General features: G+C 38.0%; 6 protein-coding genes across 6 annotated transcripts; all 6 read right to left on the bottom strand.

Annotated features, from left to right (window-relative positions):
• Positions 1-110: 110 nt before the first annotated feature.
• LOC111495720 (glycine-rich cell wall structural protein 1-like) lies at positions 111-1,046 on the bottom strand. The gene has a single exon (XM_023145878.1). It carries the CDS (start codon positions 1,044-1,046, stop codon positions 111-113), a length of 936 nt encoding a protein of 311 aa, XP_023001646.1.
• A 2,961-nt stretch (positions 1,047-4,007) lies between these two features.
• On the bottom strand, positions 4,008-8,671 carry LOC111495434 (L-ascorbate oxidase homolog). Its single transcript, XM_023145479.1, has 8 exons — positions 8,234-8,671; positions 7,976-8,085; positions 6,853-7,123; positions 6,141-6,243; positions 5,709-6,054; positions 5,239-5,604; positions 4,437-4,515; positions 4,008-4,363 (listed from the first exon to the last, which is right to left on the bottom strand). The coding sequence occupies exons 1-8, from the start codon at positions 8,372-8,374 to the stop codon at positions 4,151-4,153; spliced, it is 1,629 nt and encodes a 542-aa protein (XP_023001247.1). The 5' UTR covers positions 8,375-8,671; the 3' UTR covers positions 4,008-4,150.
• Positions 8,672-9,739: 1,068 nt separating this feature from the next.
• LOC111495445 (5'-adenylylsulfate reductase 3, chloroplastic-like) lies at positions 9,740-12,556 on the bottom strand. Its single transcript, XM_023145491.1, has 5 exons — positions 12,387-12,556; positions 12,077-12,232; positions 11,837-11,963; positions 10,567-11,362; positions 9,740-10,453 (listed from the first exon to the last, which is right to left on the bottom strand). The coding sequence occupies exons 1-5, from the start codon at positions 12,448-12,450 to the stop codon at positions 10,223-10,225; spliced, it is 1,374 nt and encodes a 457-aa protein (XP_023001259.1). The 5' UTR covers positions 12,451-12,556; the 3' UTR covers positions 9,740-10,222.
• Positions 12,557-13,289: 733 nt separating this feature from the next.
• On the bottom strand, positions 13,290-15,560 carry LOC111495483 (autophagy-related protein 8C). Its single transcript, XM_023145551.1, has 6 exons — positions 15,371-15,560; positions 15,183-15,238; positions 14,659-14,714; positions 14,521-14,573; positions 13,866-13,984; positions 13,290-13,761 (listed from the first exon to the last, which is right to left on the bottom strand). The coding sequence occupies exons 2-6, from the start codon at positions 15,217-15,219 to the stop codon at positions 13,670-13,672; spliced, it is 357 nt and encodes a 118-aa protein (XP_023001319.1). The 5' UTR covers positions 15,220-15,238; positions 15,371-15,560; the 3' UTR covers positions 13,290-13,669.
• Positions 15,561-16,231: 671 nt separating this feature from the next.
• On the bottom strand, positions 16,232-18,573 carry LOC111495457 (probable beta-1,3-galactosyltransferase 2). Its single transcript, XM_023145514.1, has 11 exons — positions 18,426-18,573; positions 18,161-18,218; positions 17,994-18,055; positions 17,759-17,922; positions 17,612-17,675; positions 17,450-17,522; positions 17,223-17,343; positions 17,046-17,133; positions 16,834-16,959; positions 16,616-16,725; positions 16,232-16,471 (listed from the first exon to the last, which is right to left on the bottom strand). Exons 1-11 carry the CDS (start codon positions 18,548-18,550, stop codon positions 16,323-16,325), a joined length of 1,140 nt encoding a protein of 379 aa, XP_023001282.1. The 5' UTR covers positions 18,551-18,573; the 3' UTR covers positions 16,232-16,322.
• A 2,335-nt stretch (positions 18,574-20,908) lies between these two features.
• LOC111495488 lies at positions 20,909-22,636 on the bottom strand. The gene is made up of 3 exons (XM_023145555.1): positions 22,611-22,636; positions 21,893-22,087; positions 20,909-21,766 (listed from the first exon to the last, which is right to left on the bottom strand). Exon 3 carries the CDS (start codon positions 21,758-21,760, stop codon positions 21,272-21,274), a length of 489 nt encoding a protein of 162 aa, XP_023001323.1. The 5' UTR covers positions 21,761-21,766; positions 21,893-22,087; positions 22,611-22,636; the 3' UTR covers positions 20,909-21,271.
• Positions 22,637-24,456: the final 1,820 nt, after the last annotated feature.

Here is a 24,456-nt window from a genome sequence, read left to right as displayed (position 1 = left end):
ATATATATATATAGTAAATGCATGAAAAATAATGGCTTATAAAGATTACAAACAAATTTTGTATTATCTTAGACTGCATGGCAATGGTAATGAGTAATGGGAAAAGGTGTCTAAGGTTTGGCAATGGTGGTTTTAGCTTGAGCTTGACCGTTGGACTCATCGGCTCCATTGTTGGTGTTTCCCATTCCAAACCCAATCCCCATCCCGAACCCCATCCCGAATCCCATCCCCATGCCTTGTCCGCCCTTCCCACCGCTGCTGCCAACGCTATTTGTAAACCCTTCTCCGCCTCCAAAACCACCGCCCTCCCCTTTCCCATATCCTCCATGTGGACCACTTTCTCCTCCTCCTCCTCCGCCGCCGCCTCCACCACTGCCGCTTCCTCCAATACCTACGCCACCTCCAAATCCACTACCGTAGCCATTTCCTCCATTTGTACCTCCACTACCGCCGCCGCCGCCGCCTCCCCCTCCAGCTCCACCGCCACCAATACCACCACCTCCCCCAAACCCACTTCCATGTCCATACGCCTCCCCTCCCCGAACAGAATTCCCACCACCGCCGCCACCTCCTCCGCCACCCCCTCCGCCACCAAACCCAAATCCTGCACCGAATCCCATTCCTTGGCCGTAACCATTACCACCTCCACCACCACCTCCTCCTCCTCCACCTCCTCCAGCCCCACCACCACCGCCAGCTCCATATCCACTACCATGACCAGACCCTTCTTCAGACCCACCTCCACCATACCCTCCCCCACCGCCACCGCCACTACCACCATGACTACCTACACCAAACCCAGCTCCATAACCCTCACCATAGCCAGACCCAACCCCACCTCCTGAATGGCCTCCACCACCGCCCCCACCACCACCTCCGGCTGAACCCTTGTCAACCGGCCACCCAAAGAAGCTTCCGCACCCCCGCCAATACCGGCAGGATTCATCATTGTTAAATCCCCACCCGGGGTCCCCTCCATGCCCAAAACTAAATCGACCCAAAACAAGAAGAATAAGACAGAGAAACGTGAAACAAAAATGGGCCATAATTACTGCTCCCCGGATACAACACTAGGAGAGAAGTTGCATGGATTGAGCTTGATGTCTGTGCCTTATAAAGAGGAAGCCGCACCCTCTTTCCCCTTTACTGTCCTGTCTTACTCACTCCTAACTTCAATTTACTATAGTGCTGCGCTACCTACCACCATCTTCCTTTACCTTACCTTCTCTTTCAAAAACATCTCAAATCTATGGGAATAATTTCATTCTACCTCTATTCAAAAATATTAACAAAATTCTTGATTTGTTCATTTAATATTGAATTAAAAAATTTAGAATTATCAACTGTTTAATTTAAATTGTTTACTAAAGTTATTGAAGGATAAAATTGAAAGTTTATGTTTTCGTCTAGATTGCTAGGGGAGGGATACACCTTTTCACAAGGGGAGGGTTTCCTTCCGTTCCTAAGTGGTAAAGGTAAAATGAAGGTCTCGGCTCTAAGGAAACTTCTCGGAAAAGAGTTCTTAAGTCCCACTTTCTTGGGGATCAAAACTCCAAGAAACCCGCCTAAACATTGATGCAAGCTGTCAATCATTAGATTGTTATTTTGGTTTGATTAAGGTTTAAGCCCTTGATTAGCAAGTCCGATTAAAGTAATTAAAAGAAGGTTGGAAATGACTTGCCAACGATTGGCAGGTCAAAGTTGTCTAAGTGATCGCTTTCTGGACTTAGTTGAAGTCAAGATGGTTCATAAGTTCACGAGCATCGAGCTATAACTTTTTTTTTTTTTTTTTGGAATAAATTGAAAAGTGATTTTAAATAAAAATAACGTGGTTAATTAATAATATGGACCTAATCAGAATTTATCCTTTCATTACATAAATTGAAAGTATGAACTGGTTTCCCATGTTTCTTCATCTAAATATGGTCAAAATCATATATTTGGTACCAGTTTTAATTCTTGTACTTACCCCTTTTAGAATATAAAGCAACAATGGTTTTTAAAATAATTTTTCAAATCATAATTTATATTTTATTTTTCAAATAACAAAATGTACAATATATTATCAAAAAAAGCAAGTATTTAATGAAATACTTTATCAAATACATTCTTTATGCTAAAGTAACACAAATATAAATAAATGAAAGAGATCAAGCACAAGCTCCCTACTACTATAGTATCATATTAAATTATAATTAAATTAAAAAAATTCAAACTAATAATTAATATATATTTAATTTATAAATATATAATAATAGTTTATACTTTGCTTAAAAAAATATCTTTAAAAATATTTTTATATTTTTTTAAAATTTAAGGATATTATTAAGTACACAAAATTAGTATCCCAAGTGTAGAATATTAAAAATTTCAGTAGTTTCATAAGACAGGTGTCATTTAACTAAATGTGTTTAATTAAAAAATGGAAATAATAATTAAATAATTAAATTTGCAAGAAGGTGGAGTAGGTGACAGAATCGAAAAAAAAAAGGGGTAATGAAATATATATATATATATATATTGGCATTGTCACCCATAATCGGAGCTTCAAGCAAGAAACCCATGTGATTTATTTTATAATAAAGTTTTATAATAAAGTCCAGTCTGTCATTCTACTTTATTATTATTTTTAATATGGATTATATTTATATATTTATGCTAACTGAATTTTTATTATGTCACATCCAAATATTGTTCCACCACGACACACAAGCTCTTAGGCCACGTGAAAGAACCAACTTCCCATACTTTAATGTAACATATATGATGCATTTTTATTATTTCAACCAAAATTAATACGTAAAAATAATAAATATTTTATTTATTGAGTTATATTTAAACCTGGTTTTATTTATTGAATTTTATTATTATTTTAAAAGCAAAAACTTCAAGGTCAATGCATGAATGAAGAGACTTTGAAAAATATGTATCTTTTTCATCAAATCTTGGCTGCATTGATAAATTATAGTGCTCTCCAACACACACCTAAAAATGTAATCTATTAATGTATTATTGCATGACTTTTTTTTTTTTTTTTTTTAATTTTAATATTTTTGAATTTGAATTTTAAAATGTATATTTGTATTACACAAGACAAATATATTATAAAAATGTTTTAAACATAAATTATAATTATGTTTTTTTTTTTAATTTATATTTTTAAATGAGTACTTATCTTCTTTAAAAAAAAAAAAAAAAAAAACATTTTATGGAATTAGCGTACAAAATTGAAATATGTGTTTGAAAATTGATTATTAGCCAATGGGATGTAAAGAATTTGGGTTTTGAGTTTGATTTGAAATAGGTTTAGCTTAACCTGCTTCCATTGCTTTTCATCAATGGAGCATGAACTACTCCCACTTACGCAACTCTCTATCAGAATATTATCTTCTAGATATGCCTTTTATATATATATATATATATATATCCTTATTTTCAAAGACCAAGGAAGTGTATGGTATTAGATAACCTCAAAGCCAATGTAGTTTGAATACATCATTTATTAGGTGTTTTTGTGATACTTGAATAAATGAATCGAGACCATATTTGAGTGATCTTGAAGATAGGATGACTAAAAAATACTTGAAAGAGTTGAAAGTCACTACTTATACCAACAATGTGCACCTTCATTTTCAATAGCTCAAACATAGGAACTTTGAGTTAAGTATGGATTTTTTAGAGCAATTATATGTTCGGTAACCTCAGGATAAAGTATACTAGAATGACTTGTGTTGGTCTATAGGGATAGTCTTCACTCTTAGAAGCGAGTAGTAGTTAACAGACCATTTCGCAGGGAATGCTGGGACACGTGCTAAATCTAAATTATGATAATTTTTCTATTGATTAACTTAATTTGATACAAATGTAGTTGTGTTTAATAGTTGTTGATGGTATCAAATTGCTTTTGACTAAAACAAAAGTTAATTGATATTCATATAGTAAGATTAATGCAATTAGGTGATGAAAAATAATATGGAATGTGGAACGTTGAAATTCAACCAAGGTAATGGGATAAATTTGACTCATGAGCTCAAGTTGAGCATTTTGAATAAGTTATATCCAACAGGAACACTAATCTAAGATATGCTAAAACAATCATCAATTCGAACCATGTCACCCATTCGTGACAAAGATTATACGATTTCGAAACTTAGAGCGGCCTTGTGTGACGACCACGGGCCCTCCCGCAAAGAAGAGCGTTTCGGGGGATTGGGAGCTCATCTCTGAAAGAGGTTGATGAGGTATAAACTCTGAGATAGAACTGCTGCCCCAAGTACTGCCTTGCCCAACTCTCAGATCTCACATTCCACATTCCTACATTATCAAGTGCCATATAGATAGCAGTCCATGCCTTTGGATACACCTGAAGTTCATCATCTTAAGTTTAGAGACACATATAGTAATTAGATCTCTCCGTGTTTGTAAGTGGGAATTACCTGAGTCGTGCAGCGGGCGACGGTATCTCTTAGATTGTATCGAGCTCTGCTGGCAGGAGTCCATTGGCCTCCGTCCATCCTGTGATCAAATCCAGCTTCTATGTTAGTGAGACTGAAACTTTAACGGCCTATGTCCAAGCCTAAGCCCAAACTCACTACTAGTAGATATTGTTTGTTTTGGTCGGTTACGTATTGTCGTCAGTCTCACTGTTTTAAAACATGTCTACTAGGGAGAGATCTCCACACTCTAATAAGGAATGTTTCGTTCTCCTCTCCAACTGATGTGAGATCTCACAATCCACCCCCTTTGAGGGCTAACGTCCTTGCTGGCACACCGCCCGATGTCTGGCTCTAATTCCATTTGTAATAGCCCAAGCCTACCACTAGTATATATTGTCCGCTTTGACTCATTACGTATTGTCATTTGCCTCACGTTTTAAAACGCATCTACCTAGAAGAGGTCTCCACACTCTTATGAAGAATGTTTCGTTCTTCTCTCCCACCAATGTGGGATCTCACAATCCACCCCTCTTGGGGGCCACTGTCCGCGCTGGCACGCTGCTCAGTGTCTAGCTCTGATACCATTTGTAATAGCCTAAGCCCACCGATAGCCGATATTATCCATTTTGGCCCGTTAGTATCGTTGTTAGCCTCACGGTTTTAAAACGTGTCTACTAAGGAGAGGTCTCCACACTCTTATAAGAAATGCTTCATTCTCCTCTCCAACCAATGTAGGATCTCACAAAAACTGATCCTTTGTTTCATCAAAAAGATGAATAAACGAGGTGAAATAAGCTTTTACCCGACAACAAAAAAGGAGTAGCCATCGATATGCCAAGACTGCACGGTGTCTTCCCAATTTTGAAACACGATCTCAACGTATTCTCGAAAGTTAGAACCCATGACAGATGTCTGGAGGTATGCATTTCCCCAAGTGGGAGTGGTGGGAATGCTGTTGAGATTGAAAACTCCAGGGATCTTGAAATAGTCAGCTAGTTTCAATGGAGTGTCTGCTTGAACAAATGAGACACTATTGACAGCAAACCTCTGCTTGCCATTAATAATGGGGGCCGAGTTCGCTAGTATTATCGTACGACTCGTCTTGATCAGTCCATAATGGTAGGAGCCTTGTGGATTCGGTCTCGGTCCACTTGCAGTCAGATTCCAGCTGATTGCACAAGAGAATGAAACCATAAGCAATGCAGCCACACAAAATAAAACAATACTATACTAACAAGCAACAGACAGGCTAATAAGGAGCTGACAAGTTACCGGATGGATCTGGCCTGCTGGAGAGACCAAGCGATCTCGGTGGTCGGGCCACCGGGAACTGGACCAGAAACTTTCTGCCATGAATTGCTGTAGTGAAGAACGGCTGTCGTCGTGAGGATTGGAGACGTAAACCGAGAGGAAACGACAACATAGTAATCCTTAGGAGGCTGATCAGCAGTGACCAAGACAGAGTAGGATTGCCCCAAATGGATGTCAAGAGAGGAATATGTGTTCTGGAGAGTGTGGGATCCTTCTACCTCCACCAGTTTCATCACATGGCCTTGAATTCTGAAGTTAATGGAAGCTGAAAGTCCCACATTTGATATTCTGAACCTGTATGTCTTCCCTGAAAACAAATAATAAGGTAACAGACAGCAAGAAATGAGTGTTCTTGTGGACTGAGTTAGCTGCAAATATTGATGCTCAGCTCACCTGGATTAACATTGAATGTATATCCATTCCATCCTCGACCGTTGATTAGAAGCCCGTCTGGAGATGGAAGATTACGACCGCTTTCCAGAACTCGTCTCAAAATCTAAGAAGGAATGAGAAACCAGCTTTTAACAGAATTTTACATTGTAAGACAAATTGTAACGGTTAGGAATCACGACCCTCCACAGTGGCATGATATTGTTTACTTTGAGCATAAACTCTCATAGCTTAACTTTTGGTTTCCCCAAAAGGCCTCGTACCAATGAAGATGTATTCCTTGCTTATAAACTCATCGTCAACCAAACAATCCTAAACAATCCTCTCATCGAACAAAGTACACCATAGACCTCCCCTGAGGCCTATGGAGCCCTCGAACAGTCTCCCTTTAATCGAGACTCGACTCGACTCCTTCTCTGGAGTCCTCGAACAAACTACACTCTTTGTTTGACACTTTAGTCATTTTTTACTAAACCTTCGAGGCTCACAACTTTTTTGTTCGACATTTGAGAATTCTATTGACATGACTAACTTAAGGGCATGACTTAATTGTATGATATTGTCCACTTTGAGCATAAGCTCTCATGACTTTGCTTATACCAATGAAGATGTATTCCTTACTTATAAACTCATGATCAACCTCTTAATTAGCCGACGTGGGACTCATCTCCCAACAATCCTCAACAGTAATATGATTAGGGCATAGAATGCTTACATAATGATTGGTCTTGAACCAGTCACCAGCTAGCACGGTGAAGTCGCCTGCAGGAGGAGCAAAAGGAACGGGAATTCCGGGTCGGCTCCAAATTCTGATGCCTCCAAATGCTCCAGCTGCTTTGTGAAATGCTGTTGATGGGAAGTAGAAGTAACTGCCAATTTGGTCCTTTGCTTGTAGAACATAAGTGAAGTTCCTCAGTGGAGGGATAGCACAAGTAGTCCCATAAACTCCATCTTGCCATGAGTTCCTTCTCTGCTGTAACCCGTTCCTGCACAGTTAAATCCACAACAAATGCTCATATTTCCTTCTCAGAATCGTCCAATCTTATCCCAAAACAACGGTACAAAACGGAAAATATCTAATTCCCTTATTTTGTTCTTTGGATGAGGAGGCCAGGAAGTTGAAGGTAAAAGAAAATGGAACAAATGTAATGATTTCTTCTCCTTACAAAGGACCCATCAGATTCGATGCAGTTCAGATCAACAAAATCCGTACACCATGCAGACAAAGATTCAAAGATCATAATTATGCCTTATTTTAGCCATTAATGTGGCTGCATATGGAGCAGCTTCTTAAATAAATGAATAAAGATGTAAAAATCTAGCATATGAACACTAAGATCTACCAAAAGATACCTGCTAGTGAAGAAGAATATTTTAATCACGCAGAAAAATAATTACAACAGACCAGATTGTCATTGACTAATATGAACATCATTTAAGGTTGCTTTAATGACACACACTTGAAAGGAGCTGCAACCAAACAAGAACAAGAGACAGACAAAAGTGATTAAATAGGATGTTTTCTTCACAAGATTTACCAAAAAAACATCCCTCATTTCAAAAACTCAAGACTTTACTGCGCTATAACTTAGATCTAGAAAAATTGGATGCAGCGATTTGACCTTTGCCACTCTCAAATGAGAGTAAATGAACATCATCGGCAGAGTAACAGACAGGAAATTAATGTCTGTTGGCCATGGTCTCAGACAAGGCAAGTAATCCCAGGTCGAGAACTCCCATGATTTGGATTCAAACTTTCATGCAGTTTCCCGGGAATCAAACAGAAAGCTTCATAGCATTATGTTGATAGAAAGTATAAATATGATTAGTAATGTTACCAAGAAATGAGAAACGGCTCCTTGAGATAGTTGTACACATTGATAATCAAGTTATCATTCGTAACAGCATCGATCTGAGGCCCTGGGAACTGCCCATTAATCAAGATTGCCTGCAAAATGTTCCCCACAACAACCAATAAGCTCCAAACTCATTCTTTTCAAGATGCCATATTAAGAAAAAAACAGTGGTTTTTGAGAAAAGAAGACAAAAAATGTGAACTTTTAGATTGAAGAAGCAAGCTGAAAGAAACAGAGCACCTGTTGCTTAACTCCAAGCGGATAGATAACACCATAAGTGACTTTCCACGTGAAAAACCTATATGGGTTGTCAGCAGTAACCTCATTAACAGCAAAAAGAACAAAGATTATGAGAGAACAGAGTATTCTGTTTTCCCTCATTGCAAAATGAGCTTGAAATCAGCTGGAATGAACAATGTGACAGATCTACGAGAAAAGGGGATTGAGAAAAGAAAGGAACCAAAAGGGTTGCTTTCTATATCTCTAAATCTACCGAACTCTCTCTCTCTCTACAATTTTGTTTTGTGGTGCTTTGCCTTTGAATAAGGAGAAGTCCGCCTTGGATGTTACCTAGAATGCTGTGTGGAAGGCTTGTGAGTAGTCAGTGTTATAGTTCAGAACCGTAGGTGATGTAGTGAAGTGCGGAGGATGGTTCTTCCAATCATCCACCGTCAATCTCAGCTTGAAAGGCGCAAATGGGTTAGGCAATGTTGAAATGAATGGCCGCGATTGCGTTGAAAAATACAAGTCATGATTATGAAGATCAGATGCATTTACGAAGGTTGCCCCTCTCCACGTGCAGGTTGGATAATACAAGATTCCTCTAATACTGCCATTTAACAGTGAACTCACCGTCACGGCCTCAGGGGGACTACACAGCCGCCGACGCCGCACCTTCTCAGATATTGAAATGCTCGGCCGGTTGTTCTTTCCAGCATCAAAATTTGGAAGTATTTAAGTGTTTACGATGAAAGTCTCAAAATTGGGGATGGATTTATAATAAAAAAAAATACTATTTTCATTGGAACAAGCAGTACCTCAAAGCAAAATCATGAGAGCAAAGTGGATAATATCGTACCAATGTGGAGAGTTGTGTTCATCTAACATTGTATCAGAGTCATGCCCTAAACTTAGCCATGTCAATAGATTGGTAATTCCTCAAATGTCGAATAAAGGACTCCAAAAGAAAAGAAGTCGGGCCTCCTCGGAGGCGTACTTTGTTCGAAAGGAGGTTTTGGATGATGAAAGTTCCACATCTGGCTAATTTAGGGAATGATCATGAATTTATAATCAATAAATAGTATATTCATTGGTGTGAGTCATTTTGGAAAGCTCAAAATCATATTATTGTGGGGGAGTCGTCATTTAACAATAAGTATGTTATGAATCATAACTTTCCAAAATGACATGATATTGCGAATCATAACTTTCCACTATGATAGTATATAACTAGCGTAAGCTTTCCGATTTCAAAGACAACGTTAATCTCTCCGAAGAGAGAGGAAGGATGTGGGGGGAGATTCTTGTGAGAAAGAGAAGAAAATACTTGGAAACTAATGATATTTGGTCTAGTAGCTTGTATAGTTGTATTAACAATACGAAATCACATGCAAACGGAGTAGAGACCCATGTGATTGTGTCGGGTCGAAGTTGATTCATTGGTTGGGTAAGAGAATCTCAAATAAAATTTCAATCTTCCATTTCAAAATGGGGAAACTCCCTTTTAATCTACCATAGAAAGAGGGATTTGAGATCTGTAATATGATATTGGATACCCTGATGCCTGTATGCATACAAAATCATGCATTTTGAAGCAATGCAAATGAAGAAAAACAACTCAAGCTACAAAACTAATTGTCAATAGTAGGCCATAATGATAACTGGGAAAACAGGGTTACATAATTAATAACAAGGCATCAAATTCAATGCCAGTTACCAGAAACCAGAAACCAGCAGGCATTGTTTTGGTGGGTTTAGAGTTAGATACATAAGAACATGTTCGTGCCATTGTTTGTCACAGCAGAGGTATAGAACATGGGCGAGCTTCGAGATCAGGACCCAATGCCCTCTCTCGGCTCCAGAAAGATGCCCAAGCTTTGATTTTTTATCTCGTCTTCCATCGCACTGGTTATTTTCCTTCCTCGCACTGGAGCCCGTATGTATTTTCCCTTTGTTAATGGACCGTATTAGGATCTTAGGACTTCTTTTGCTTATGTGAATCTATACATGTCATCGTAGAGCATTCACAAAAGCCAACAACGAGTCAACATCCCTCTTCTCAGATGGGTACTTGATTGCTTTAGATGAGTGTTTGGGGAAGAAGAGTATTGTGGGGAAGGATCCTAGCTGCAGCTCTGCTTTCGCGAACTCCTTCTGCTCACCGTCGGCTCTGAACTTCCCAACTTTCACCCCACTCCCTGCCAACTTCTCACCCAATTCAACATATGACCCTTCCATAGCCTGTACAAACTCGCCCAAAAATGTCAATTAGTGATGAACAAATATATATTCTACTTTTTATTGATACCATTACAATTATCAACTGAAAAGTTTTCGTGCAAAATGATTTTTACCTGGCAGAATTGGCACCATGGCGCATAAAGAACAACAAGCCAAGGTTCTTTCCGGTTCACCAGCCTGGACAAGTTTTCTATTCCTGTTCTGTTCAGGTTCACCAAATTTTGGGAGATGAAGATGTCATTAACCAGGGGAGTTCCATTTCCATTGCCATTCAGTTGGGGAATATCTCCTTGTTTGAGATTTCCTTTGTGAAGACCGCATTCCTTGGCCTTGGAATCCTCCCACCACCATCTTCCCTCTCTTTCATGCTGCCATGGAAGGACAGGCCTCGTGCACGGCTCACACCCAATTGAGACATATCCTTGAGAATGCAAAGAGTTCACAGGCACATTCATGGTCCGCAAAAAGTTCCATATGTCTTTACCATCAACGTTGGCCAGTGGGTTCCACTTGATCAGGCTCCCAATGCCTCCATCCAACCCCTCGAAAACAGGATCAACTTGGACAACAGGAATTTCAGACCTAGTTCCAGGAGATTGATCTTTCCTTTGTCCGGTGATCCATGCTCGGAGTCCCTTTAAAGCCCTCCTCAAAGGCCTCACCTTCCTCACTCGACAGCACTCCTGATGGCCATCCTCGTAGAATGAAAACAACCCTTTGTTCCGAACTAAACCCTGAACTTCAACAGCATCTGGGAACATATACTCTATATGGATGCCATAATGCTTCTCCACTGCATCAAAGAATTGGTATGTCTCTGAATTCAACCTCCCTGTGTCTAGGCTAAACACCCTAAATGGTCGGCCAGTCAAACGAGCATATTCAATCAATGCAACATCTTCCGCGCCACTGCAGTGGATAATTTTTGTTAGTTAGAGGAGCACAAGGAGATTCTTTGCAACTTAACTGACCAAGAATCAGAAACCAGATTCTTTGCTAGTAAATTCTTGTGGAGGATGAAGATTATTAATACCATTGAAACTATAATTCAGTATCCAGAAAGAACACCAAAAAATCAAAAATCTAATATTATTAGTTCCATTATGCTCTACTACCATATACAGCTGATCGTAGATAAAAGATTATGAAAAATGGAAGAAATGGTCACAGGTGGCGGAAGAGATAATATAAATACACTAGCAGAATCAGAAGCAATTAGGATTAGGTCAACGATAAATAAATTCCAGAAACACGAATCTCTGTGGTACTTACAGACCATAGATTCAATAGCACTGCAATTTGAAATTTCATACATTTGGGATGTGATGTTCGATAATAAAAGCTATAGACACACTTTAATCAAATGACAGAATAAGAACACACCTAAATGCAATTGCAATATCGTTGCCAAATTTCTCGAGGGCTTGGTCCATTATTTCCAGAGGGGAAGCATCTTCAAAGTCTTTAGCCAATCCATCGTAGTCTACCGTCTCAGCTTTCTCTACCACCTCTGCAGATCCAAGTCCAAAACATCCTCATTATCCACACCAGAACATTTTATTTACACAAATTCCGGAAATGAAGTCTAATTGGTGAAAAAGAGAAACAATTAGATAGAATTACCGGAAGCAAGGGTATTCACCGCAAGAGGCACAAACAAATCATTCCGTTGAGATTGCGAATTAATAGGCTTCACCCGGCATCCTCTTCGTAAATAATTGACTCCAGAAGACAAAACGTGCGGCCAATTCAACGGCTGAACAGAACCAATTCGTGGAGCTGCGAATCGAAACAATATGTACAATTAAGAATTAACATTGTACTCAACATGCAACTCTTCAAAGCATCATTCGCACACAAAAAGAAAAATCTTAACAAAAATCTTCAGCTTCGCTACATAATGTAAACGTGGGACTGCATTTGTGAACAATACCTTTAGCATCAGAGGAAACAGCAAAATGCAGCAAATTAGAAACAGAAGAAGCAGCAAGCGCCATGAAGGATCAAAGAATCTTGCTCGCTCTTTCGGTTGCTTTTCGAATTAATGTAATTCTTCGTCTATGATTTCTTGCTCTGTAAAACTTTAGAACGGAAGTTTAAATCAAATTTGATACATTGAACCTGGACGGAATTTGGGGATCAGAGGATCCTGAACTTCTTGTCCAGGTGGCGCGTTTAGATTGGTGCAAAATCCATTCACGTCGCTGCATCGTACGGTAACGTAGCAATCTTTAACCGACGCAGAATGACATCTCACGTGCGTAGTCGATTTCCAATTTTCCGCCGGAGGTTCTTTCAAACTAAAAAATTTTAATTTAAGTTTAAACTATAAATAATTAAATAAAAACTTTTAAAATAAATTTGGTCTCATATTTAATTTTTTCAGTAAAAATGGAATATCAATTTTAACCTTAAATTTTTAATTTCTTCAAACTCCACCTCGCATTTAGATAGATATTAGAATCTTAATCCTAAATTTTAAGAAAGTTTATAATTAATAAAAATTGTGCATTCAATGAACATAAACATTGTACAACATAAAATTAATAAAAATTTAAAGAAAACGGCAATAAATCTATATTTTCTTAGTGAAATTAACCTTCAAACTTATTATGTATTTAATTCGTGTATTTTTTAATTTTTTTGTTGGTGAAACTTAGTTTTTTTTTCAAAATTAAAGTTTATATAAATATTTGAGATATATTCAAATTAAACATATAGTTTAAGTGACCTAAAATATGTTTTATTAATTGTCAGATGTTCAAAACACCCAATGTTGCACCTGAAGAAAAACTCGACTTTTGAGCCATCGGTATGAGAAGCAAAGTCATGAAAATTCACCATGCAATAAGTTTAATCGATTAGTCGTCGAATAATACAATTCAGTTCCAATTCCCATCCTCATTGACTTAAAACACTAGATTATCGTGAATGATTAAATGTCGATGAAGCAAACGTGAAAATAAAATTTCCAGAAAATCTGATAATTCCATGGAATAGACACTGGTGAATTTGGACGTACGGAGTCTCACCAAGCAGACACCCATGTTTGTTTCTAGTTGGGGCGGGGGAGAACACCAACAAATCCAGAATCCAACACTTATATTAAGTCTTAAATGGCACTACCATTGCTGGCAAAGGGAAAGAAAGAAGGCAGGGAGAATTTACAGCTTTTTAAGTTCTATTTACAGGGAGATGAGCTTTGATTTGAAGCAATCAGAATCCAAAGGTGTTCTCCCCACTGTAAGTCATGTAAAGAAAACCATCTTCATCCTTGTTTTCTTCATAGATTGCTGACATCAAAGCAGCTGTGGCAATACAATAGATAATATCAAACAAATGCAAATCCAAATGCAACTTCTTCAGGCTACGCTGTGAAATATATATGAAAAGAAACAGAAATCCAGCTAACCAGTTGGAGGTAGTGTGTTTTTTATAAAGATGAAAATCGCCTTCTCAGAACTAAGCTTAATCCTTTTCCGGATAACATAAACAAACTGCCCAACAGTCAGATCAGCAGGGGCGAGGTACCTGAGAGAATTATATAATACCATTAGGGAGTTATATTTTCCCCCCACCCAGCACTTAATTACGTTCAATCGAACTAGAACTACCAAAAGTAATGGACAATTCGTTACAGCCCAAGTCCACCGCTAGCAGATATTGCCCTCTGGGTTTTCTTTTTTGGGCTTCCTATCAAAGTTTTTAAAACATAGTCTGCTAAAGGGAGGTTTCCACACCCTTATAAAGAATGTTTTGTTCTCCTCCCCAACCAATGTGGGATCTCACAGTTGCCCACCGTGTATGTTCTTCCTATCAACACTAGAACAAAAATAAACCATCACCACGACACTTAATATTTGTCAACAATCAAGACCATCCATGTACCATCTTGATTTGCAATTTTTATGGAAATGAAAGAATAAGCCAGCACGAAATCATATAAACCAAGTTCTGGAATTATAACTCAATTAGAGGCCTCCCATTCCGGATTCATAGCAGCTCATTTCAGTCAAGAAGTCCAATTTGAACTGATTTATGTATAATCAAGTCATTATGGAACTTACTTCTTCTTATCTATGTCAGGAATGTCACTCCTTTCTGCTTTCTCCACAATCACCTGCAGTTATTAAATCATATTAACAGAGAAAAATTGAAGTGCATGTCGTGCTTAACACTGTATCATGAATGTTTAACATTCTTACGGGAATCCTATCCGGGTATTTCTCCCTGATGCGAACAGCTTCAGCTTGTCTCCTTTCTAGAATATAGGAGAATAGTTTTAGAACAAAATAAAGATGATGCAAAAAATGGGGTGGAAGTGACTTTGATCAATTGTCGCACTGAAACAATATCAAAAGGAGGCTGAGAGAGCGCAAAAATCAAAACACTGGTCTTACGATCAACCCTGGAGAACCAAACGTACGGCGGAAACATGATTTCACTATAAGAATCCTCAATTACAGAGTTCAAATAAACCCTTTCGCAATCATAAGAATAGTCCTAATTTAATGCCGACGTGGGCGGGGTCGGTCTTCAGTCATGAGCGCAGGGGAAAAACTCCCAGAAATGGATAAAGCATCCAACATCAACAACCCAAAAACTTAAATTAAAACGCAAGTAATCAATTAAGCATCAAAAGTAGACGAAAACTGACATGACACATCACAAGGGGAAAAACGAAAGTTCAAGAAATGGTCAAAAGAGTCAAAATTGTCACAAGAAAAACCTAGAGGGTGTTCAAGCTTGAACGAGCTTTTAGCCATGGCGAATCTCAAATTTTTTCTGCGAATTCAAACATCAGATCGTTACAACTCAAAATTGGATACTCAGAAATTCAATGAAAACAGAATAAAAAAACGACTGAACAAAACTTAATACGAATAACCATGAAGAACAGTTCTGTAAACGACATACCGAGGCAGAATCGACGCAATCAGTGCCTATGATAACGATTGGCAGAGCCAATTAAATGAAAATGGCGAAAGAGACGGGAAAATCAAGCTGGCGAGAGATCGATCATAAAATAACGGCCGAAGACTTGAAGACGAAGAAGCGTACCTAGCTTTCTTCTCAATTCCCCCACGTCAACCCAATAATCCCTTTTATATCAGATCGGATTGCTTACACAGCATGCTATTCCAGTAAGCCAGGCCCACCTAAATTGATTTAGGCCCATTATTTTTAAGCCCATAAACGTGGCCCGAAGTCTTTATGTAGGCCCAACAAGAAATGAAGCCCGGCCCAACTTCACTCCCCCATAGCGAGCTACATTGACTGATTATCTTGTTTATACATATCACTCTTTATCAAACAAATATTTAGTGGAAAAAAGTCAACTTTTACGTATTGTTCACTTTGCCCTGTTACGTATCCCCGCAGTCTCATGGTTTGAAAACGACTTTTCGCCTTCTTATTGGGGCCAGCGTCCTCGCTAGCACACCACCCGATGTCTGGCTCTAATATCATTTGTAATAGCTTAAGCTCACCGTAAGTAAATATTGTCCGTTTTAGCTCGTTACGTATTATCGTCAGCCTCATGACTTTAAAACGCATTTATTAGGGAGAGATTTTTACACCCTTATAAGTAATGTTTCCGATGTGGGATCTCACATCCCATATCGAGTTCGAGTAAAAACGATGTTTTCCTACTATTTTAAGATTAAACGAGTACTTTTTATGGTTTACTTTTAGAATATTCACAGTTGAGCTAAGCTCGTTTCGACGTTAAAGCGATATTCATCATTCAATCGAACGCTGTTAACACATGAAAACAAATTCGAACTTAGATTAAAGGCAAACCAAAAAATGAGGACAGCATTTCTGTGTACTTTCATTCAAGTGCATAAAATCCTTGTTTGTTGAGTCTTCAAAAGCTTGAACTCCATAAAGAAGTCTCATTTTCAGCACACTTCTGATGAATTTCACTCATCCTTTCAACTGAGTTGCAGATCCCACTGCATCTCCAATCAAATGAAGCTACACAAGCTTCACCTCCCAAAGCTTTTGTCTCACAATCTACACAAACAAACAAACAAATGCACGAACCGATGAAAAAGAACGTTAAGAGCCTATTTGAAACGACTTTCTAAATGCTTAAGAAAGTGTTCGTAAGTACTTAAAACGTCCCGGCTCCAAGCGGGACAAAGGGTACAAACTCACCGATCGGGGTACTACAGCACAGTTTCTTATCATCCACCTGCTCCACATCTAAACCAATCAACCAAGATCCTAATGAAACGTCTTCATTGGCATACTTGTGCAGCACATCCCTGCAAGTTGAACAAAGTAACGAAAGAACGAATTAGTTGAAGTCGTTTAATCACGAGCGAAACTACTTCGAAACGTTTTCGTGCTTTGTAAGAACTTCTAAACTTAACTGGTTGCGCGAGATGTAAGTAGCCAAGTCTTTCGAGATTGCATATAACTGTCCTGTAGCATGACGGAAATACAAATTTCCCTCGTCCCCGAATCGTAAATACTCCGGTTCGTGGTACTTTACTCCTCTATACCATTCAAAAGACATTGTGAAGAACAAAACTATTGGTAATAAGTTGTGTTTTCTAAGCTAGAACATACAAGTTATGCTTACTTATTCGAGAGTACCGGTCCGGACTTCATACAACCGATGTAAACCCGAGGCTTATTACGATGTCCTACCAGAGTTGTTCCGAGCGCACCTGTTGTAGATAAAAGGATAGAAGCTTAAACATTATATATGATATCACTTGACAGTTCAAACAGGAAGATTGTCTGAATGTCGACTCACCTATGTTCACATGGATGTCGTCGTCGACTTTGACATAAAACTCAGCATCCCACAAAGAAACAGCTGTAGCGAAGTAAGTTTTCGTCTTGGCCGATAATTCGAGGTAGCCCTCGACATGATTCTGCTTGCAACATTTGAACAAACATGAACAAAAGTTTCATCAAATATCACATTCTGATCTTTGATTATACTCTTCAACGTAGAACATCCATTGAAACAGGTATTACCAGTCTCAAAAAGTCTCCATGTTGGCGCTCCTCCGCGTCAAGCGACATATCGAGCATACTGCCAGGAGTGGCGCTGTCAACCAAATATAAAGCACATTTGCTGTGATCTATTTGTCAAAGTTGTATAGAACTTAACAAGAAAATTGATTGTTCTTCGTTCACCTTCGACCGATAACGAAACGGATGACTATGCCTTTCTCTTCCTCCAACTTCTTTCTCTTATCACCTAGCAAGATCAAATTATAAACATTACTATCAGTTTATGCAGATGATGGAAAAGTCACCATAGGATTTGTGACATTAGCAGACCTTGTGGCATCCATGTTGCACGAACCGAATCTCTTCGTTTTCGGCTAGTAAAAGCTGTATTGATTCCTACAACCACTAGATACTTTCTTTTGGAAGTCGGTTCGTGATCGGTCGTTACAGCTGCAAGTTTCGTCTCCAGATCTGAAATGCTCCTAGCAAGTGTCCTGCATATCATACATTTGCTCTTAGGACACTCATTAAACCAATTTGAATCAAGCATCAGCATGTTACTTACTGAATACTCAGCTGGGATCTTGAAAACTCCTCTGGCCTTGCACCAGATGTTTCGGTTTTCGCCTTGTTGAACAAAAAAACATTAAGTTTCTTTCGGTTCGTAGATTAAAGAGAACGATTTCGCCTTGAGAATATAATCAAGATATAAATGAATCACTAATCACTCACAAGTTCTTGATCATAAGATTTCAGTGCAACACCATTAGCCATAGGCACTATCCACAACCTGAAAAGAATATACTCATTAACATGAACAGCTTCCAGGTAAAATTAAACCAAATTTTACTGTCCTAAAAACACGATCGAACGCAATCTTTGCGGTAAAAACCAGTTGAACAAACAGATTTTCAAGTTCTTAAAATGTTCTTACAGCAAAAGCAACCAAAAATGTTGCTTAAAATGTTGAAGATAGGCTGTATTGACAATATTGTACCTGTTTGTAAAGAGCATGCCAGCACAAAAGCATACAAAACATAGATAAAAGGCCCACTTCCTAAATAATACATATCTTGAAGCATAGTCCAATCCAATTCCTTCAGCTTTATTCTTCATATACATTTTTGTCTGCCCCTCTTTCACCTAAACTTGCAGATAATGCAGCTAAGGGGAGAGGTTTCTGCTAAGAACGTGAAGAAATATGTGAAATTCTTGCAGATTATGCAGCTATGGCTATGGCTATGGGCTTGGCTAGAGCTGAAAGTGAAAATCTGAACTCACTTTCAGCTCAAATGAGTAAGGTGGAGCTGAAGGGAAAAGGGTTTGGTTATGGCTCAGAATAGAACATGGGGGCCCTTTTAATAAGCTTGTTTCACAACATTAATCATGTAATAAATGAGATTAGAAGAACTGAAACCTCTTAAGTTTTGGAATTTAACTCATAGATTGACCAATTAATTTGGAAGGAATCTTGAACCGTTTTGAAATTAATGCACATAAACACTGACCGTTGAAGATCTCTCTCTCTTCATCTTCCTCAATCCATAAATGTTGCAAATTTGCAACCTCAGTTCTTGCAGAACCTTTCCCGACCAAACACAGAGTTAGCTCCAAAGTCTAACCTTAATCCCCTCGGAAGAAATGTAGCCGGTACGTATTGCTTTTTATGAGCTTGTTTGTGCTAGCAGATATTGTCCGCTCGAACTTGTTACGTATTGCTATCAGCCTCATAATTTTAAAATATGTCTATACTAGGGAGAGGTTTCCATTACAATCCACCTCTTGGGAGTCAACATACTTGTTGGCACACCGCCTAATGTTTGAGTTTGATATCATTTGTAACAATCTAAACCCAACGTTAGCATGTATTTTTCGTTTTGGCCCATTATGTATCGCCGTCAGCCTCACGATTTAGAACATGTCTACTAGGGAGAGAATTTCATCACAATCCACCCCCTTGAGGTCAACGTCCTCATTGGCATATCGCCTAGTGTCTCAGTCTAATACCATTTATAATAGCTCAAGTCTACCGCTAGCAAATATTGTCCACTTTTGACCTGTTGCGTATCGTCATCAGCCTCACAGTTTTAAAACGCTAAAGAGAGATGTTCACACCCTATAAAGAATGTTTCGTTTGCCTTTCTAACCAACATGAGATCTAATAATGCTGGCGATTTCCAAACTCGGGAAGAAAAGCTAACAAATTTTCACATGAAAAGTAAGAATCTGCAGCAAATATATCCGTGGATTTGTGTTCCCTCATTGACAACGACAATAACACTCAGCACAACATTTACCTCACCCTTTGATCTTTCGAATCCACACTGAGTTTTCAGCATAAGATCTGAATCCATGAGGGACTAAAAATCTAAATCTGGGGAAGATGAACCTTCCTTTTCAAGGCTTTGCATCAAAAGACAGAATAAAAAGGAACATAGTTAGAATTTAGAAAACAAGAACAGAATCTAATTAGTGCTCTTTCAACATGAGATGAGCTGAGCTGAACTGAGCTGATACCCATTTCCCACTACACCCAGCTTTTCAAAGTTAAAAACAGGGCAACGAGAGGGTCCCTCATAGAAAGTGTAAACTATTCCACTTTTTTAACCCTTTTTTTGTTTCAACATTCACAAAACTTTATGATCCAAAGTGATTAAGACGAAGTGGAAAGGAAATGGATGAATAAGAGTGAGATGTTGAGTGTTTTTAACACTGAAACTGATGAAGGGAATTCTGAGCAATATGATGGTTGGTTGGTTGGTGGTGCCGGGAAAAGGGGGAAAGGGGAAGGCTTTTGGTGAAGTTCAAAGAATCTGAGACTGTGAGTCAGGTCTGAGAGATCAAAACGACATGGTTTTGGTATTGATACCAAGGAAACAGGAATCTGTCCACTGGAAGAGGAGCAGGATGATTGTTCCTTTTCATTTTTTTTACTTTTTTTTTTTTTTTTGAATTTTTCGTCTTTATTATGGAATTATTCGTGGACCCTTATTCGGATCAGAAAGCCTGTGGAAGTGATTTGATGTATTTGATGCCACTGCCATATCCCACAGATATCCATAGCTCAATGCCAAAGGGAAAAACAGCTTTTATGAGCTAACCAAAACATTAATGCTCCTATCCAAACCAGGTGGTTGTAGATTAAAGTGGATACCCGTTCTCAAATGACTCGATTGATAACAATTTTGTTTTTTTTCAAAGAATTTATTATATGGAAGTATAATTTTCAAAACCTAAATGGTTATTGATCGAGAACTTGCTAAGATTATAACGTCGAGTCGAAATAAGGTTAACGACAGTCCTGAATTATATGCTATCAATTATGTTCATACAGGGGAAAGAGTGGATATCTGCACAGATGGGGATGCTATCAATTATGTGAGTGCTCCATGAATATGATAATAGTTCTTAAGAAAAGTTCATATGGGAATGAGTGAGGAGATCTTAATGTACTAAAAAAATTGCCTTGACAACATAAAGTTGAAGCATTTGAAGCATTTATCCTCTTAGTTCTATGGAAAAAAGCAAGCACTCAGCCATGGAAGAAAGGCAGCAAACAACAAATTCTCCCATTCTCAAAATTCCAAATCACAAAACATGAAGCAGAGAGAGAGAGAGAGAGAGAGAGAGAGAGAGAGAAAATTAAGAACAGAAAACAAAAAACCCATCTGGGTACTAGATAGAATTCTCAACAGACTACAAATTCTTCATCTTTTTGGCATTTTTTTCCTTTTTTTCTTCCAGTTCTTGCTAAAAAAAACTCTGTTCTAAGCTCTAAAGACCTTAACAATGGCGGAAAGAAAAGAACAAAACGGTGATGATGAACATCTCGGCCGTTAAGTGTCACTCTAAGAAACCAGTCTTTGTTAAAATGGCGTTTCGCACTTTGCTTAAATCCCTTCCTTTGAGAGTTCTACCAACCCCTTCACAAACAGAGAAAGACGAAATTCGGCTTCTCGCCAGTTTCTGAGCAATCCATTCATGAGGAGGCACCATGTCGTCTTCTTCCCCGGCGATGTCTTCTTGATCTCTGTCGTCGGATTTCTGGCCTGAAAGCTCGCCGTCCGACGAGCCCATCTTGCCGTAAATTTTAGCCCAATCGGGAATGTCCACTGGAGCAGAGGATCGATTAGTCCTCATCTGGGTTTCGTGTGTTCTTGTTGCAATGGATTTCGGGATCATTTTGGGTGCAGTTGGAAGACGATAATCAGTAGACTTTCTCGTTACAAAACTCGAAGAATCTTCTTTACCTTCAACAGATTTCCACACATCTTCTTCCAAATCTTCACTGAAGCCATAGCTTTTTCTCAGAGCGCCGTTCCAATTCGCCATCGGAATCTATTTTATGACAAATAGAAATAAAAAAGGGTGGAATAATTCAAACCCAATATGTAAACAGTTCTAGTGATTAGTCATCTCGGGAATCGAAAAAGAAATAAATGAATAAAGATTCTAGAATTCTACCCAGGCTTTTGCCGCAGTGGTCAGCTGGAAAAAGCAGAGCTTTTTCAAGAGTTCCTGAAATGGGTTTTGCTCATAATCCCAAAAGACATGAGGCAAATGGGAGAGAAGCTGTAAAGAAAGTAGATGGTAAAATTGGTTGGTCTGAAAATCTCCAACGAAGAACACAAAAACAGAGAGAAACAGAGAGAAACAGAGATGGGCTTTCCTTAAAACTCAATGGCTGATTAAGAACGGGGAAGAGATTTAAGGAAGAGAGAAAGCAAAAGAAAGCGATGGGGGATGATAAAGAATCTCAGTTTCGGAATATCACACATTCTTAGCTTACCTGTTGATCGGTGTTTTGTTGATAATTTGGGATTGAAGTTTATAAATATGAAAGGACAGAGGAAAGTGGTGGCAATGGCATAAGAAAGAGGTAAACGACAAGAAGCCCTTGTGTTTGTGTGTGTGTTTTTAACCCAAAAAAACTCGAAAATTTTACTCGAAAGAAAAGCCATTATAACCCCATCTGAGGAAACAGAGTTAATGATGACAGAACAAATCATGAAAACAGAGCATTTCATGCTCGCTCTCTTTCTCTCTCTAGTTCATCAAATTCAGCTTAAAAACTCTTAGTTTTTGTCATAATCTTTAACTTTTGCATCTAAATGTTGTTAGTAGACGCAGAATTAGCGTTTTAAACTGAATCAAACAGATAATAAAAGCCATGAGAGGAGAGAGAAAAAGAGAGAAACAGAGAGCGATGGGTGTGATTTGGACAGAAAGCTCAGTGATTTATGATATCTGCTGTAACCTTATCCTCTAACATACAGCAACAGAAACTGCTCGATTTGCTCTTCAATGGGTTTTTTTTTTTTACAGAGAGAAAGAAGATTAGTTTACAGAGAGAGAGAGAGAGAGAGAGAGAGAGAGAGAGAGAGAGAGGGAGGTGGCTGGCTGTCTGTGAAGCTACTTTCTTTGTTTCTTCTTGGGAGGGGCAGGGGCAGGGGCGGGGCGGGGCGGGGCAGGGGCAGGGGCAGGGGCAGGGGGCAGCTACTTGAAGACAACATAGTACTTTTGTCTGCAGAGATTTCATTGAAATGTGCTGTAAATTTTTATGGGATCAATTATTCTGCAATTACTCTTCTTCGTCCATCCAACTTTGTTGCTGAAATCTACAACATCGTCCTTCCATGTTCGCTATGTTGTGTGCAGATTTTGTGTTTTCACTTTTATTGTTAAATTCCTTCTTGCGTTTATATTTATATCTAAATATTACCATAGATTTATACACCATTAATTATATATGTATTTGGTTCTAATTTATAAAAAAACATAATGGGTCTTTTAGTTCAAATTTTTTGAAAAATATAGAATTTAAAATCTGGGTACTACGTACATTTGTTATAGGGTCAAATAATTTGCCGGGTTTGACTCTAATGTCAACTTGGTATTTGACTCTAATGTCATTTATAATAGAAGCTCACTGCTACAGATATTATATTCATTGAGCTTTTCTCTCTAACTAATATAGGATCTCACATTAATAATATATTAATTAATAGGTAAAGTAAAAAAAAAAATCAAACATATATTATCAAATTGTCTTTTCTTTTTTAAAAAAATTAGAAAGTTTTTTCAGATTAACTGTGCTTACTTTTTAAAAAGTTTTGAAAGTAAAAACTTAAAACTTTTTAAATCTTTATACTTAATTTTTTTTATTAAAAGAAATCATCTAATTAGAATTGTGAGAAGATTAAAACTTTAAATTGTAGTTAATAAACAAGGCATGAAAGCTAAAGATGCATTTAAACTATTTTAAAATAGAAAGTTGAGGGTCAACTTGTAATTTAATAAATTAATTAAAAAGATTATAGTTATGATTATATTCCATCTAATCTCTCCACTACTTACCAAACAATAAAAATTTAGTGCTTTTTTTTTTTTTTTTTTTTTTTCCTTTCAAAAGTTTATCAAAGCATCCAAATTGATTGGCTGATGAAGTAAAAAGAGGGCAAATGCATTGGCTTTTTGTTCTTTGTATGAGTGAGGATAAGAGAGGAGGTTGAAAAGGAAATCTCCCAAACGGGAAACCCACCGCTGGGGCTATGGCAAATTGCAAGTTGAAGCCACAATGTGCTAACCTTTTTGCCCACCAATCAAACCTTTCGTGGATTTTCGGTCCCTGATTTCACGCAAAATAGAGATTAAATCATTATAAATAATAAAATACACGGACTAAATGATTAATTATCTCTCTGTATTGGTACGAAGCTTTTTAGAGAAACAAAAAGTATAGTCACGAGAGTTTATGTTCAAAGTAGACTATCATACCATTGTGGGGAATTATGATTACTAACAAGAAATAGGTTAATAAATGGGATTGAGATAAGATTTAGCTTGACATAAAATTTGTATATTATCCGAAATATGGCCTTATCTAAAGTCAATAATTGAATTTTGTAGGTACGATAAGCATTGGTAATTAGAGCTAGTGAGCTAGGATTGCACAAAAGAGCAACTATAATCAATGTCTCTCCCTCGATAAAAGGAAAAATGAAAACTCGTTTCCACTACCCACCAGT

The sequence above is a fragment of the Cucurbita maxima genome, unplaced genomic scaffold (assembly GCF_002738345.1).
Source record: "Cucurbita maxima cultivar Rimu unplaced genomic scaffold, Cmax_1.0 Cma_Scf00021, whole genome shotgun sequence".
In the NCBI taxonomy this organism is placed as follows: domain Eukaryota; kingdom Viridiplantae; phylum Streptophyta; class Magnoliopsida; order Cucurbitales; family Cucurbitaceae; genus Cucurbita; species Cucurbita maxima.
Note: the sequence above shows the minus strand (reverse complement) of the source record. Positions and strands in the feature narration are given on the sequence as shown.

What these genes read in the sequence shown, in the direction of transcription:
- LOC111495720 (XM_023145878.1), bottom strand. Translation starts at nt 1,046, where the DNA reads ATGGCCCATTTTTGTTTCACGTTTCTCTGTCTTATTCTTCTTGTTTTG.
- LOC111495434 (XM_023145479.1), bottom strand. Translation starts at nt 8,374, where the DNA reads ATGAGGGAAAACAGAATACTCTGTTCTCTCATAATCTTTGTTCTTTTT. An exon ending in GAGCCGTTTCTCATTTCTTG is followed by an intron (nt 7,124 to 7,975) that starts GTAACATTACTA and finishes TTAACTGTGCAG; the next exon opens with GAACGGGTTACAGCAGAGAA. An exon ending in CAGCAGGCCAGATCCATCCG is followed by an intron (nt 5,605 to 5,708) that starts GTAACTTGTCAG and finishes TTGTGCAATCAG; the next exon opens with CTGGAATCTGACTGCAAGTG.
- LOC111495445 (XM_023145491.1), bottom strand. Translation starts at nt 12,450, where the DNA reads ATGGCGCTTGCTGCTTCTTCTGTTTCTAATTTGCTGCATTTTGCTGTT. An exon ending in GGTGAATACCCTTGCTTCCG is followed by an intron (nt 11,964 to 12,076) that starts GTAATTCTATCT and finishes TTGGATCTGCAG; the next exon opens with AGGTGGTAGAGAAAGCTGAG. An exon ending in CATGGTGCCAATTCTGCCAG is followed by an intron (nt 10,454 to 10,566) that starts GTAAAAATCATT and finishes GAGTTTGTACAG; the next exon opens with GCTATGGAAGGGTCATATGT.
- LOC111495483 (XM_023145551.1), bottom strand. Translation starts at nt 15,219, where the DNA reads ATGGCTAAAAGCTCGTTCAAGCTTGAACACCCTCTAG. An exon ending in CAAGCTTGAACACCCTCTAG is followed by an intron (nt 14,715 to 15,182) that starts GTTTTTCTTGTG and finishes CCTATATTCTAG; the next exon opens with AAAGGAGACAAGCTGAAGCT. An exon ending in AAACACACTACCTCCAACTG is followed by an intron (nt 13,762 to 13,865) that starts GTTAGCTGGATT and finishes GTATTGCCACAG; the next exon opens with CTGCTTTGATGTCAGCAATC.
- LOC111495457 (XM_023145514.1), bottom strand. Translation starts at nt 18,550, where the DNA reads ATGTATATGAAGAATAAAGCTGAAGGAATTGGATTGGACTATGCTTCA. An exon ending in AGATCCCAGCTGAGTATTCA is followed by an intron (nt 17,923 to 17,993) that starts GTAAGTAACATG and finishes TATGATATGCAG; the next exon opens with GACACTTGCTAGGAGCATTT. An exon ending in ACTTACATCTCGCGCAACCA is followed by an intron (nt 16,726 to 16,833) that starts GTTAAGTTTAGA and finishes TTCAACTTGCAG; the next exon opens with GGATGTGCTGCACAAGTATG.
- LOC111495488 (XM_023145555.1), bottom strand. Translation starts at nt 21,760, where the DNA reads ATGGCGAATTGGAACGGCGCTCTGAGAAAAAGCTATGGCTTCAGTGAA.